This window comes from Panthera onca, chromosome A1 (genome assembly GCF_046562875.1).
Source record: "Panthera onca isolate mPanOnc1 chromosome A1, mPanOnc1 haplotype 2, whole genome shotgun sequence".
In the NCBI taxonomy this organism is placed as follows: domain Eukaryota; kingdom Metazoa; phylum Chordata; class Mammalia; order Carnivora; family Felidae; genus Panthera; species Panthera onca.
Window position 1 is genome coordinate 192,301,229 of NC_138339.1, and position 14,592 is coordinate 192,315,820.

The 14,592-nt window shown below is 39.9% G+C and overlaps 1 protein-coding gene across 7 annotated transcripts in view; it reads left to right on the forward strand.

The window, feature by feature from the left end:
• Positions 1-14,592, forward strand: part of KLF12 (KLF transcription factor 12) — a 438,687-nt gene that overhangs the window by 138,700 nt on the left and 285,395 nt on the right. For all 7 annotated transcript variants that reach the window (XM_060636987.3, XM_078432839.2, XM_060636975.3 and 4 more), the window contains one exon: positions 1,704-1,767. In XM_060636987.3, the coding sequence (XP_060492970.2) occupies positions 1,735-1,767 (33 nt within the window). In that variant the 5' untranslated portion in view covers positions 1,704-1,734. The remainder of the gene's footprint in view (positions 1-1,703; positions 1,768-14,592) is intronic.

Consider the following 14,592-nt stretch of genomic DNA (forward strand, 5'->3'; position numbering starts at 1 on the left):
GCGGAGGCCCCAGTGTATGCCAGATTTACGCAGGAGGATGTTTAAATGTTATCCGTAGTAGTACGGAATCATAAATTATTAGACAAAAACTAGGGAGTAAGTTATCCCTACAGTGGAGTATTACGAATTTTGGATTGATCATTAGTAAGGTGGGTATCATGTGAAAATAGCCAGAGTATATATCAAAGTATGGGAAAACAAATTACAAAACTGGAATGTAAGATTGAAGCCAGTTTTTGACATACCTGATACCTTCTGCTAAGTTGGGACTGATTGAGTTAGATCTGTTTTGAAGACTAGAAAGAACAAGACGTGTTTGATAAGAACGTGGTGCTATGGATGACTTTTTAATTCTTTCCAGGGATACCATATTATGATTTCAAAATGTAAGATAGAAGAATTAGACACTCTGAATTTCAAGAGAATTTTTCTAGTTTGACACGGTAATGTTAAAGTATTGCATTTTTATTGCTTTTTAGTAACATTTCTAGTAGTAAAAGCTGTAGTATATACGAGAAGATGCATTTTGAGACATGAGACATATATCTTTTTATATAAATATAAATATAAATATAAGCATACACACAGAAGTGGGGAGGAAGAGAGCGGATGGGGGGAGAGAAATTGATTGATTGATTTAAAACTGGAATAAAATTAAAGGCCAGTCCCCTTACAGACCAAGCCCATAGAGTTGTGCCACATTTCATTTAAGGCCCTATGAGTGAGTGAACCCCTTTTCTGTTCAAATGTATGAAATTACATGCAAAGGAAGCTTGGCCCAGGGCTACACTGATTACACACTGGCACGGAATGGGTGCAGGTAAGAACAGGAAAACGTGGCCCCTCTTGAGTATAATTCCGAATGAAGAAAAAAAAAGTCAACTATGCCTACTAAGCTGGCTTAACGGAATGCCAGTGAAAATTTGCCTCATGAAATGGAAATTCTGAAGCACGTTACATAATGCTGAGTGAAAATAAATAGGACTTTCGAGATACCTCCAAGTGGCGCAAACGGTTTATTGTAATCAGAACCTTCTAATCCAGCGATACTGAATTATATTTGGTGAGATCCACATGATCCTGGGGGTATGGGAGCTTTTAAGAAGCAGCATGTATCAGATCAGTTTTTAAAAAGTTACTTGGGTATTAACCAACATGAAGGCACCAGAAAGTATTCATATTAATTATGCTGCATATTTATACCAACTGTAAAGAGGAAAAAAAAAAAAAAAAAGATCATTTCCTCTGGAAAACAGCATTACTTTAGAAATCTCTTGATTGCTAAGAATAAGGGAGCAAAGTACTCCAGTGGGGAGTATTTGTGACTTCTTTCATATATTAAATTTGCTTTACACCAATTCCTGCCATTTTCTCCTCACCTTTCTGTCTCTGTTACCTCCCTTTCTTTTTCTTCCCTTCCTTTCTTATCTTTATCCAGATCTTCATTATCTTGTGCCCAGGAGCTGTCATAGTTGGAGGTCCCGCTCCTATCCCCTCGTCTCTCCACTTTGCCCTTTACATGGCTGGTAAAGAGCAAGCAGAAGACAACTAAAGACAAAAATATTCTTCACTTATGTTTTCATGACGTCATTCACTAATCAAGAGTGTAAAGAATTGCAGAATAAGTGTTTCACCCCCAGTGGAAGGATGTCCTCAACATGTGGAACTTACTCTCATGATTTGTTTCTGTGTTCTTCTTGCAGGATCAATGTGACTCTGGAGACAAATGGATGAATGAATACCCATATGAAGAGGAAAACAATAAAGGTTGGTTGGTCACATTTTCTAACTCTGGTGAAAATCTTCTGTTGCACATTACTTTGTGGCAGTTATTCTCATTAGAGCACTTCTGCGTCTGTGTAGGAGACAGAGGTCAATACTCTGATCCATACATCTGTCTGTAAAGTGTAATTTTTAATTTTTAAACCCTTAAATATTAAGACCTTTGTAAGGAGGCAACCCTCTTTTGTGCAAGTGTGGCTGTCATCAGTTTCTAGGACTTAAGCTGGAATTAGAGAGTCAGCTTGTTGATGAATATTAAGAAATGGAGGACCACTGAATACAACTCCTCACTGGGACAGAGAAAAACCAAAGAAGCCAGAGTCTGTGTAACATACATTGGTTCCTATGAGCGTAATCCTGATACCAGCACCATGTGGCATAGTATTGATTGCTGTCAAATGTTGTCCTCTTGCCAGCCCGTCAGCTTTGCTCAGAGGAGGGGGATGATTAGGAAAGTCTTCTCACTTTGGTTCCTTATAGACAGGTGCCACACTAAACTAGAGGGGAAAGAAAAAATCTTGTGAATTTCAACAGTAATCAACTGCTGGCCATCACTTTTTGTGTGGCATTTATTTGAGCTTTTCTCAGACTTCATGCTAGTTATAATATAAAAATCATAGGTGATACAAAGAAAAGTACAGTATGTTCAACGATCTCCATTTCGTAAGGTTTTTATACTGAACAGGTTTGGTACACAGACATGTGTCTCATAACCCTTGGATAGCTGCACAACACCTGCAGTTTCATATTTTCCTTTCTCCACTGCTCCTGCTCTTGTCAAGTCTGTGTACATCATGCCATGTCTTTTTCTGCCAGCCCACCCTCACAGTTGCTTCCAAATGATTTTCCAGGTTATATGTTTCATTTAATGTTCTCTTCTTCCCTCGTCGTTGCTAAAATTACTCCTTTCTAGTATTTGTATCTGGAAGATTTGCAGACACCTAGAGGGAGTATTGATTCACGGATGATACAAGGGAGACTTCTGGTTTTATGGTGATGTTCTTTTTCTTGACTCTAGTATTGTCTACATGGGAGAATTTACTTTGTGAGAATTAATCGTACTGTGTATTTATTTCTGTGTGGATCAGTGAGGTTCTGTTAAAGGGGCTCTGGGTGGTGGGGTGTGGAGGTCCAATCTGTAGTGCTTGTCAATTCCCATTGTGGCTGGTTTCAGTGATTTTAATAACCAGCCTGCAAGGATCCTTAAAATTTAACAGTTGGTACTCTTTTTTTAAAAAAATGTTTTCTTAACATTTATTTATTTTTGAGAGACAGAGAGAGATAGAGCACAAGCAGGGGAGGAGAAGAGAGAGAGGGAGACACAGAATCCGAAGCAGGCTCCAGGCTCTGAGCTGTCAGCACAGAGCCCGACACGGGGCTCAAACTCACAGACCGTGAGATCATGCCCTGAGCTGAAGTCAGCTGCCTGACCAACTGAGCCACCCAGGCGCCCCTAACAATTGGTACTCTTGAGCTGGGCATCAACTAACACCTGCACCCCATTGATAATTCCATTCGTAAAGTTAATATTATGTGCTCCTTAAGACCAGTGGGGCAGAGGTAGTAACTTTAAATTGTCCTGTCTCATCCCTATGTAAACATGGAAACCTTTTTCACTCATTATCATGCCAGATGTATTTATCCCTTTTATATGATGTTGATATCCTATCACTTTATGTTTTCATTTGATGGTTATTAAATTTTTATGTTTGAATGGATCAGTATTAACTTTGTGAGTTTATACATTTTGACAGTGTCATTGTTCTGTAACTAATTTTATGACAACTAAAGATGATGGCAAAGAGAATCATTGTGTTGCTACTTACCCTGAGGATAAACTCTGAAAATATCATCTTGATTGACTATAACTTATGTGATTCATTCTAAATGATTTTGCCTCTTAGCTTATAAAAGTCTTATTCAAAAGTCTGTATAAGGGAGGGAGCAATGAGTATTTCACTTAATGTGTTTGTCACAAAGAATTCTTTTTTTTTTTTTTTTTTTAAGTTTATTTATTTATTTTGAGAGAGACAGAATGCAAGCGAGGGAGGGGCAGGGAAAGAGGGAGAATCTCAAGCAGCCTCTGAGCTGTCAGTGCAGAGCCTGTGCGGGGCTCAAACTCACAAAACTGTGAGATCATGACCTGAGCTGAAATCAAGAGCCAGACAGACACTTGCCTACTAAGCCACCCAGGTGCCCCAAGGATTATTTTTTTCTTATTACTGTTTTTCATATTTTTGATCTGTATTTTCAGTTATAGATGGCCTTAGAACGGAGAATACATTGGTGCTTCTTTTTAAGCCTGCTGAAATCGGATGCTGTTAGTTTTAACAAAGCCTGGGATTTGGGAGATTCTGGGAGAAAATTCTGGGAGAAAATTGCAGAGTTTGAAAATTTTTATATACTTTAGGTGTATTGACAAGGTCACTATTAAGAGGAAGTTTTAAAATGTCCGCTGTGGAAGAAACATCGCCACTGTCTAATAATTGAAAAGAGATTTGAATGTGGCTCTTAAAACTATATAGTACATTTCTGGTTTGCCAGTGGTGATAAAATCTTGCCAAGAGCCACAGAATATCATGTTGTGCCTTTCTGCCTAGGTTCTAATATTTAAATGGCCTAAATAGCATTTGCAGAATTCCTTTTGCGGCCACACCGAGAGTTTTATTTCCAGGAACAGATGAAGATCTTCTCTGTCCTTAGAAAATAGATATATTTGCATGAAGTTTTTTCCTTTACTCAGTTTTTAAGTTCCTTTATTCAGTTTCATTGCACTTGGTTTTGTCCCCTTACCGTCTGTCATTATTAAACTTCAAATAAATTCAGAAAAGATTTCATCCTCCATTATTTCCTGCTCACCAGTATTGGCATAAAATATGGTATATGTGCTCTTGAATGTATTTCAGCAGTTGCTGTCCTTGTGAATGAGGTGGTTTGTTTGTGGACCCATCTCCACAAACCTGGCACTGCTCCATTTGTTTTCCAGCCGCTTCAATATGTTTACCAAGTGCTTCTCAGCTGCTGGCGTAGAGCAGGTGTCCAAAACACTCATGCATATACGTTAGCCCAGCTCATCAGAGTTCACAGTAAAACTTTTGCTCTGTGCCTACCTCTGATGAACAGCTGCTTAAACCATCCAGCATTTGTAGTGGATGACTTTTACTTCTTATATTTGGAAACTGTGAGGACAATAGCAAGCTTTTCTGAGAAAGCTTTAATTTCCTACAAAAAAAAAAAAAGTTTATAACGTAGTGATGGGCGTACGTAGCGTGGTTGTTTTAAATTTCTTTTCTGTGACGTTCCGAGGCTCTTTCCTCACACAGGATAGAAGAGATAGCAACAACCTAGTCTTTATTCCCTGTTGAACTAAGTAGGCATAGTTGCTCAGAAAGCTCCAGGTAATGTAAATGCAAACACGTGGTCAGCGCTGGGCTCCTCTACGTGTATGTAGAGTGGCTGCCTGGGCAATAAACGTGGAATAAAATAAACAAACAAAACAAAGAAAAGCAAGTCTTGGCTCTGCAGTGATCTGTGTGTATGATCATGGACCAGTGACGTCTTTCTGAATTTTAATTTTCTCAACTGCATACTGGAACTAAGAACACGTGTCCTATGTCAAGAGTTGTTATGGGGGGTACCTAAGTATGACATATTCGTGAAAATGATTTAAAGGATAGAGTTGTAAATGTGAGTGTGATACTGATACTATAATTTCTGTAGCAGAAGACAGAGGTTCACAGCTTTGTTGTATGACATCGCACCACAAAGGCAAACATTTTCAGAACTGAAGTGCCCTCAAAGCTCACTAACTCTTAATGTGTGACTGGTGTGTGATCACCTTCTAGAAGAGTTGGTTGGTTACTTCAACCTCACATTGAGCACACTTTGGAATTTCCTACTGTATGAAGCAGTTAATCTATTTCCAGACATATATAATTATATTACAAGTTCTTCCTCTTATTGAGCCAAATCAGTAGATTTGATAATGATCAAAACTATTAGGTATATCACATATTTATTAAAATATCATCCTGAATTGGGTCACTGTTTCATCAAATCCTTTCACCTTTGCATGTTTAATTTCTCTTATCTGGGAAATGAGAACAAAATGATATACAAGGATGGGAGAAATATCATGCGATTATTGAAGTAGAATAATGGCTTTATGATTTGAAAAGACCATGCATTGCTCATTTTTAAAACATTAAAGCAGGCAGAGCCCCATCATCTCCTTGCCTCATACCTTTTAACATATGGCGAACATTATTTACTTCTCTGTGTGCATATATACAAGTAAAAGTAAATACAAGAGTTGGTTTTACAAAAAATATGGTATTTATTCTTGGTCTTTCTAATGAGTTATTTTTTCAGTCTGCTTCTGATATAGTAGAAGAAATAGAAACTGAATTTATTTTATTTATTGTGTGTATATATATATATATATACATATATATAATTTATTGTCAAATTGGTTTCCATACAATACCCAGTGCTCATCCCAATAAATGCCCTGGATGGCCATCACCCACTTTCCCCTCTCCCCTCACCCCCCATCAACCCTCAGTTTGTTCTCAGTATTCAAGAGTCTCTTATGGTTTGCCTCCTTCCCTCTCTAACTTTTTTTTTTCCCCTTCCGCTCCCCCCTGGTCCTCTATTAAGTTTCTCAAGATTCACATAAGTGTAAAAACATGATATTTGTCTTTCTCTGCCTGATTTATTTCACTTAGCATAACACTCTACAGTTCCATCTACGTTGCTACAAATGGCCAGATTTCATTGCCAAGTAATATTCCATTGTATATGTAAACCACATCTTCTTTATCCATTTGTCAGTTGATGGACATTTAGGCTCTTTCCACAATTTGGCTATTGTTGAAAGTGGCCACTGTGTTTTGGCTATTGTTGAAATTTGGCTATTGTTGAAATTTGGCTACTATAAACATTGGGGTACAAGTGCCCCTATGCATCAGCACTCCTGTATCCCTTGGGTAAATTCCTAGCAGTGCTATTGCTAGGTCATAGCATAGAACTATTTTTAATTTTTTTGAGGAACTTCCACACTATTTTCCAGAGTGACTGCACCATAGAAACTGAACCTAAACTGAAGGAACTTATTAATTTCAAAATAGTGTCCTTTCACCAATGTGATGCTATTACTTGACGAACTTTTTAAAAAAAAATTTTATTGAGAGAGCGCACACACGCTTGCACAAGCAGGGGGAGGATTAGGGGCAGAGGGAGAGAGAATCTTAAGTAGGCTGCGTGCTCATACAGGACTTGATTCCATGCCCTGGGATCATGACCTGAGCCGAAATCAAGAGTCAGAAGCTTAATCAGCTGAGCCACCCAGGCACCTCTAGACTCTTAAATATAGAGAACAAACTGGTGTTTGCTGGAGGAAAGGTGGTTGAGGGGGGGATGAGTGAAATAGATGACGGGGATTAAGAGGTGCAAACTTCCAGTTATAAGTTAAGTCATGGAGATGAAAAGTACAGTGCAGGGAATATAGACAATAATATTGTAATAACATTATATAGAGACAGGTGTTAACTATGCTTATCACGGTGAGCACTGAGTAATGAATAGAATGGAATTGTCTGATCAATATGTTGTATACCTGAAGCTAATATGTATGTCAGCTATGCTTCAATTAACAAAAAAGTTAAGGGGATAAAACCCCTTTCAGTTCTGGGTTTTTGTTTTTTTGTTTTTTTAAATGACTGAATTTAACTTTAAATAGCATCGTTTGACTTTTTGCTAGGAAAAAAATGGGAGAATTGATGACATTACTTTCTACACCCTTTTTCTCTCCTCTTGTTTGACTACCCTTTTAAGATTAAGGTTATTACCATTTATTTCTTTATTATTAGGGATTATGAACCATAATTATCAAAGCTATTTAGTCTTAATTCTTATTTTTCTCAGAAATATGGAAACATTTCTATCTGGCATTTGGTGTCACCGTGAAGACTGGAGCAAACTGACATCTTACTTGTTCTTGTTTTGGTTTTGTTCAGACGTCTATGGACTATTTTTAGTTTGCTAGAAAGTTCAGTAACTTCATCGATTTTGTCTTAGCTTTTATGATTCTGTGTCGGTTTTTCCTGGATCCTAACATTAAACTCTGAGAAACAGTCTCTTTTTATATCTTCAGACTTTTAAATTATATTTAAAATATATTTTCTTTTTGTTTTGTTCTCCTCTTTGGTAATCCTGAAAATACATAAAATGTTTCTCCTTGGTTTTTCATATCTGTAGTTTTCATCTTTAACTTTATATTAAAAAATATATATATGTGTGTGTGTATTTATATATATATAGATATAGATATTATAGCTTATTTATTTATTTTGAGAGAGAGAGAGAGAGAGAGGCAAGGAGGGGCAGAAAGAGAGAGGGAGAGAGAGAACCCCAAGCAGACTCTGCACAGTCAATGCAGAGCCTGATGTGGGGTGCGATCCCCGAGACCATGACCTTGACCTGAGCCAAAATCAAGAGTGAGATGTTCAATTGACTGAGCCTCCTAGGCACCTCTTCATCTTTAACTTTTTGATTTCACTTACTGTGTTTTCCCAGGATCCTTTCTTCTTATAATGCATTCAAATTCTTCATTAATGTTTAGTTCCCGAGGTGGCTTTTTAAACAGCATCTCTATAGTATCATCTCTTAGCATTTTATAGCTATCAGCTGATTTTCATCTGTTTTAGTTGTATTTTATCATTCTAACCCTTGTACTTCTTCTTGAACATTTTTTTTTTTATTATTATTATTTCATGGAGTGTTATTTGTCCAAATTCTTCATCTGTTTCCTTGGGTAATTCCTCCTGTTGATGTTTGTCCTTCACTGGCTTTTTACTTATATTTCTCTTTTGCTTTTGACATTTGCTGCTTTTATGCACAGTTCCCTTGTGGCCTGTGGTCATTACCCATCTTTGAATGGGGCCAGTATTTGCTACTGTTGCAGGTAGTGTCATGGGCAAGGTCACCAATAGTTTGGGTATGAGCCAGAGGAGTCCAGATCTTTGACTTGACTTTGTTATTTCATATACTCTTTAAATAAAGCTGTCATTTCCAGAGTCGTCCCTGTTTCCATCATACAGTAAAGGACTCTTGAGATAAAGGCTCCTGACTGCCTTTCCATTTCAAGTGGACTCACTTCATGACCGAGCTGGACTTGGTGGAAAAAAGATAATGCTGTGTCTGTGTATTTGCTCTTTTAGTACGACTGTCTCTACTTTCACTGGATAGGCCGGTCATAACTGTGATTTTTACCTTTAGGAAATTCTCTGTTTTGCTCGAGGTCTGAGGAGGTGTCTGTCAGTTCCCAGGAGCTTCCCAGATTTCACAGTCTTTGATAGCTGTGCTTTATTTGTCAGTCTGGGTTTCTGACTGTTTTTGCTCTCACAGAAGGTGGAGTTTCTTTTTTCATTTTTTCTAAATTTGCTTTAAAATTTTTCAGTGAGTGTTAAAGGAAGGGTATAAAAAATCCTTAACATTGCCGTTTCTAGTAAGAAATCGTTTATTTTTTATTTTTATTTTTTAATGTTTATTTATTTTTGAGAGAGAGAGACACACACAATGAGTGGGAGAGGGGCAGAGAGAGAGGGAGACACAGAATCCGAAGCAGGCTCCAGGCTCCAAGCTGTCAGCACAGAGCCCAATGCAGGATTTGAACCCGGGAACCATGAGATCATGACCTGAGCCGAAGCTGGCCGCTTAAATGACTGAGCCACCCAGGCGCCCCATCAGTAAGTAATAGTTAGATGCCGTAGAGTTTAAGAGCTTGGCTGTGTCCTCAAGCCTCCTGGTTTTTCACTGTGGCTGTGTCAGGGATTCACCTGGCTTCTATTCTTGATTGTCCTGTCTGTGATGTGGAAATGATGATAGTCATGCCTTCTCTGCAAACTGGTTGTGAAGGCTAAAGGAGAAAATTCTTGTGAGGGTTAAATGAGAAGGTTAAATGTGTTTGCATATTGCTTGGCAATTACTAAGTGCCCATTAAAATGGCTGTTTTTATTATTTTAAGCCATGTTAATTGTATTTCGGAAAATTTGCTACTCAGGCCAGTATTTGTATATATTTTTTCCTTTGAGGATCTGTTGGGATGTAGCAGCACACCTGGGGGGTACTGGGTGTCCTACTTAATATTGTCAGCTTCTGGTTTTGGGGTTTGACTGAGGACTTCCAAATTATTCCTCTCTGTTGATAAGGAATAGATACATTGGGCTTTTTCTTGGAGGAAATAAAATTCCTGAAGACATTGGATATGCTGTGGTGGTTGGTTCATGCATAGAATGCCAACACCTCCTCTCCTATTAATCAGGGTTCTCCAGAGAAACAGAACCAACAGGAGGTGTATATATCCTGGATGATAGATATGATTTATTATAAGGAATTGATTCATGTGATTATGGAGACGGAGAAGTCCCATGATCTGCCATCCATAAGCTGGAGACCCTGGAAACCCAGTGTACAATTCCAGTCTGAGTCCAAGGACCTGAGAAGCAGGGAGCCAACGGTATAAAAATCCAGGTCCAAAGACTGAAGGCTGATGTCCTTGCTTAAGTGTGCAAGGACTGGCTCGTCTCTTCCTTCACTTTTTGATCTCTCTGGGTCCTCAACCGATTGGGTGATACCCACCCACATTGGGGAGGGCAGGCTACTTACTAAGTTCACCGATTCAAACGCTGATCTCCTCCAGAAACACCCTTACAGACACACTAGAAATCATGTTTAACGTGGGCACCCTGTGGCCCAGTCAGGTTGAACAAAATTAATCATCACACCTATCCTGCAGTGTGATTAATCCAGCAGACCTATATTTAGCATTTATTATTTGCTAGACACGGGGCTGCACATTCAAATTAAATTTAGATCTGACCTCAAGTCTTCGTCATCTCAGGGACAGGCAGAATAAGTTACTACAATTTGATGTGATTAATACTATAATATATCTCATGAAACAGAGTTGATGTGGGCCATGGATGGGTTCGCATATGAAGCGACGTTTGGCCTTGAATGACGGTGTCACGTTGACTGGAGGAAATAGGCGCAACCAAGAAGAAGTTACAATCTTATATTTAAAAAAAAATTCACAGTAAATACGAAGTATATTTTCTTTTCTTTGGCTGAGCATAGAAGTGCCCTGTACAGTTTCCTCTTGCAGTTCATGGTAAATGTGATATTCAGTGATGTCATTAAATATTTCGGCTAGAATCTGTTGAAGCTCATTTTTGTGTCCAAATAATTTTCTCTTTCCTTCTCCTCTGTCTCTCTCTTGCCTCATCTGCTTTCATGCTTTCACTTGCTCACACATTTTCATTCTCTGGACACTCGATTATAGTCATTTTTCTGCTCAGCTTTATGTCATCCTATTTAGAGTACATTATCAAAGTCATTATATGATATATTTTACCAGAAAATTTCAAGAGTGATCATAAAAATGATATGAGCATCTTTTAAACATGACCATTTTAGTTAAGCAGTGTTGATTTAATGAGAACGTTATAGTATTAAAGCAACATAGCAATTGATTATTAAAAGCATTTATGGAAGTGTAATATCTATGTGGTTAATTTTATATTATCAACATATGTACATTAAAAAAAAAAGTAACCTCTTTTCCCTCCCCTAAGCTGATGTTAGCTAAGAATTAATTTCTCACTCTTCTCTAAAGGGACTTTTGTTTAATAAAATCATGAATAATTATTGACTCTACAATGAGTGCAGTTCTTTGTCTTATACATAATTTAGTCCGTCAGGATACCTTACAGCCTAATGGAAGTAGAACTCACAGAGATTCCAATTTGGAAGTCCATTGATTGTTAACATTCAACATGCTTTGTTTTCCTGAATTAGTTCTGGTACCAAATTCGGTATCAGTCATGGTTTGATCAGGGAAATGGGGGCATGGGAATGGTACAGAATATGGGATTTAGCATCTGGATTTGACCTCATCCAGTTGTAGCAACTAGTTAAGCATGATATATATGGTTGCTGTTGCTTCTGTATATTTGGTGATAGACCTGGAGTCTGCAGGGCAGGAAGGAAGGATGAGCAGGAGAGTGAGGGCACACTGGAGGATGAGCAGACCCCACGTAGATTCTTCACTGTGGACAAGCTTCCAACCTTGGGGATGCTGCAGACTGGAGGAGAAGCTGGCACCCCGCCCCGAGTTACACACATCATGGCCTGGTAATCAGATGAGCTGATGGAGAGATCTTGCGGGAGCTGCGGCAATATGGGCAGACTTGCCCTGGACCCGCAAGGTGCGGCAGCACACCAGCAACCGTGTGTGTGAGTTGTGCCTGCATCTGGAGCTCGGTATTGACCTTCTGCGTGTGAACTGGATGTGACTGCCGCTGCACGTCTCCCTTCTGTGTCTCAGCAGGCCGTCCTGATAACCCAGGGGCTGGGGCATCGTGGGGGGAAGGCAGTGCTGGGAAGTGCCCGTCGAGCTCAGCTAAGTTGTGGCCATTCAGATCCGCTGTCTCCCATTGCTTCTCTCCCTTCTCATGTGCTGGTCTCCTTCCTCCCCTGCCCTCCACCTGGAGATCATAGATCATACACCTTTTGAGTTCTGTACTCGTTGTGATCCTGCTGGTTCCGTCTGAGGACCTGAAGCCCTGTCCCTGGGATGCAGCCTTGTCATGGAGATGAAGGCCCACACAGAGAAGGCTCATCTGCTCTGGAAAACCATCTGCCCAGGCTCACTGTTCTCCAGATTCGCTCATCTGGTGAAAGAGTGCAGGATCAATTGTGGCCTTGTGTGGTCCTTGACACAGTTGTTAGTGTCACTAGGGGCTGAGACTCTGCTAGATTTTGACCGTCCGTCTATAATGCGATAGACTGATTGGGCTCAGGCCAGGGCCCTGAGGCTGCAGGGAGCTGCAGTGGAGAGCGCAGGAAAGATAAAACATAGCACAAGAAAAAAGGGGCGGGGGGCTGATTTATTTGTCTGCCTGGTAGAAACATGTGAGTTGTCTTGACATCGAGGGCTTACCCAGGTACCGAAGGTTGGAGCAAGATTGCGAGTGTGAGTGATATGAAAAGTTGGTATTCAGTGTATGAATGAAAAATACCAGGTACAGCGGTAGGTTAGAGGCTAGGTGGGGGGGCAGTAGCTGGCGGTCACCATGTCTGGGGACGGTTAATAAGGAGGCGGGCGTTAATTCAGACCAGGAGGCACTAATAATACAGGAGGGAGATACAGTGTGGGTTGTTGGAGGGCAAAGGGCTGCAGCCTGCCGTTTCCGAAGTACAGGCAAGCTGGTGGTGCCCCAGGCAGCTTCTCCGCCACAGAGCTGGCCTGGCAAGTGGTTTCCATCCCACCTGTCACCTCTCATATCCTGGTGAGATTTCCTGGAGGTCTGTGTTGAGCCCCAGCACAGGACTAGCAAATCCTGTACAATAAAGGAGCAGTTGATGAAGTGAGTGAAAGTAGAGAACTAGCCTCTGATTGGATTCAGAGAGAAAAAGAAAAGCTTTTGAAAACGACCTGCCTTAAATTCCTAGAACTTCATCTATAACCCCAGAAAGGCTCTGACTCTATTTTGCGACTTTGAGCAAATTCAGAAGTAGAATTCTAAACAGAGAATACGAACGATTAGATTGCTGAAAAAAGTTCAGTTACTTGTGGGGATAGACCAGTTTATATATTTACACATGTATGCCGTGTGTGTGTGTGTGTGTGTGTGTGTGAGAGAGAGAGAGAGACAGAGAGAGAGACAGAGAGAGAGAGGGAGAGAGGGAAGGAGGGAGAGATTGATTCTAGTTTATGGGTAGACGCTTGCTAGATTTTTCTGAGTTTTAACTTAAAAATTTTAATTTAATCATTCGATTACTTTTACACTGAATTGCAAATGTAATTCCTATTTCTTAAACATCAGGATCCTATGAATGAAGATATTTTACCTGGTTATTTCCATTGTAGCCTCTGTTTTTTCCAGTGGCGACCACTTCTGGGGATTAATGTTGCCAAACTATAGATAGGAAGGACAGAAAATGTTACCTGCAGAATGTATCATATTTGTGCTTGGAAATTCCTTTCTTCCCCATTATATCCTCATCCTAAGATGGAGAAAGTGGTAGAAAGAGGTGGGAGTGTGGCTGCTGGCCAGATTTGTTATTGGTGACTGTGACAACGTTTATCTGTCTCTGAAATGCTGAGGGACTTACGGACGGTTGTGCAGCAGTTAGTAGGAAGGCTGCATCAGTCTAAACTCTGTATTGTAACATTTATTTGTACATCATTTCTAAAAGTGCCACTTAAAGTGAACGGCCCCAGTAGGGAGATGATTGTAGAGATGGTCCTTGTGAAGCTGTCTGCTTGGGAAGAAAAGAGACTGATTGCAGGTACAGGAAGGGAAGCAACACTTTTTTTTTTTTTTTCTTTTAGGCAATTAAATGATAGATTTACATTTCTGAGTTCTGGTTCCACACCAGGACTTGAATGCATCTTAAATGCTCACTTGTCTAACTGGATAATTACCACAGCCCCACCTTACCTCTCCTCTCTCCGCACAGAGTTTGAAGAAAACTGGGATATCAGTCAGATATTTGCGGGTGGAGCTGGCATGCACTTTGGCAGTTGTGCAGCCCACTGCTGGCCAGTTGGGCGCACATAATCCAGGGGAGGCAAAGAGGCAGAAAAGGCTATGAGATTTCTGTTGCGGCTAAGAGGGAGACAAACTCCTTTTCCCCGGTTCTAATCAATTATACAAAAGCTGTTTGTTTTTTGTTCTGCCGGAAACCATGCATGTGGTTGTAACGCAGGAATTTAATTATAGTGGAAAAGTCTCTAATGCTTTA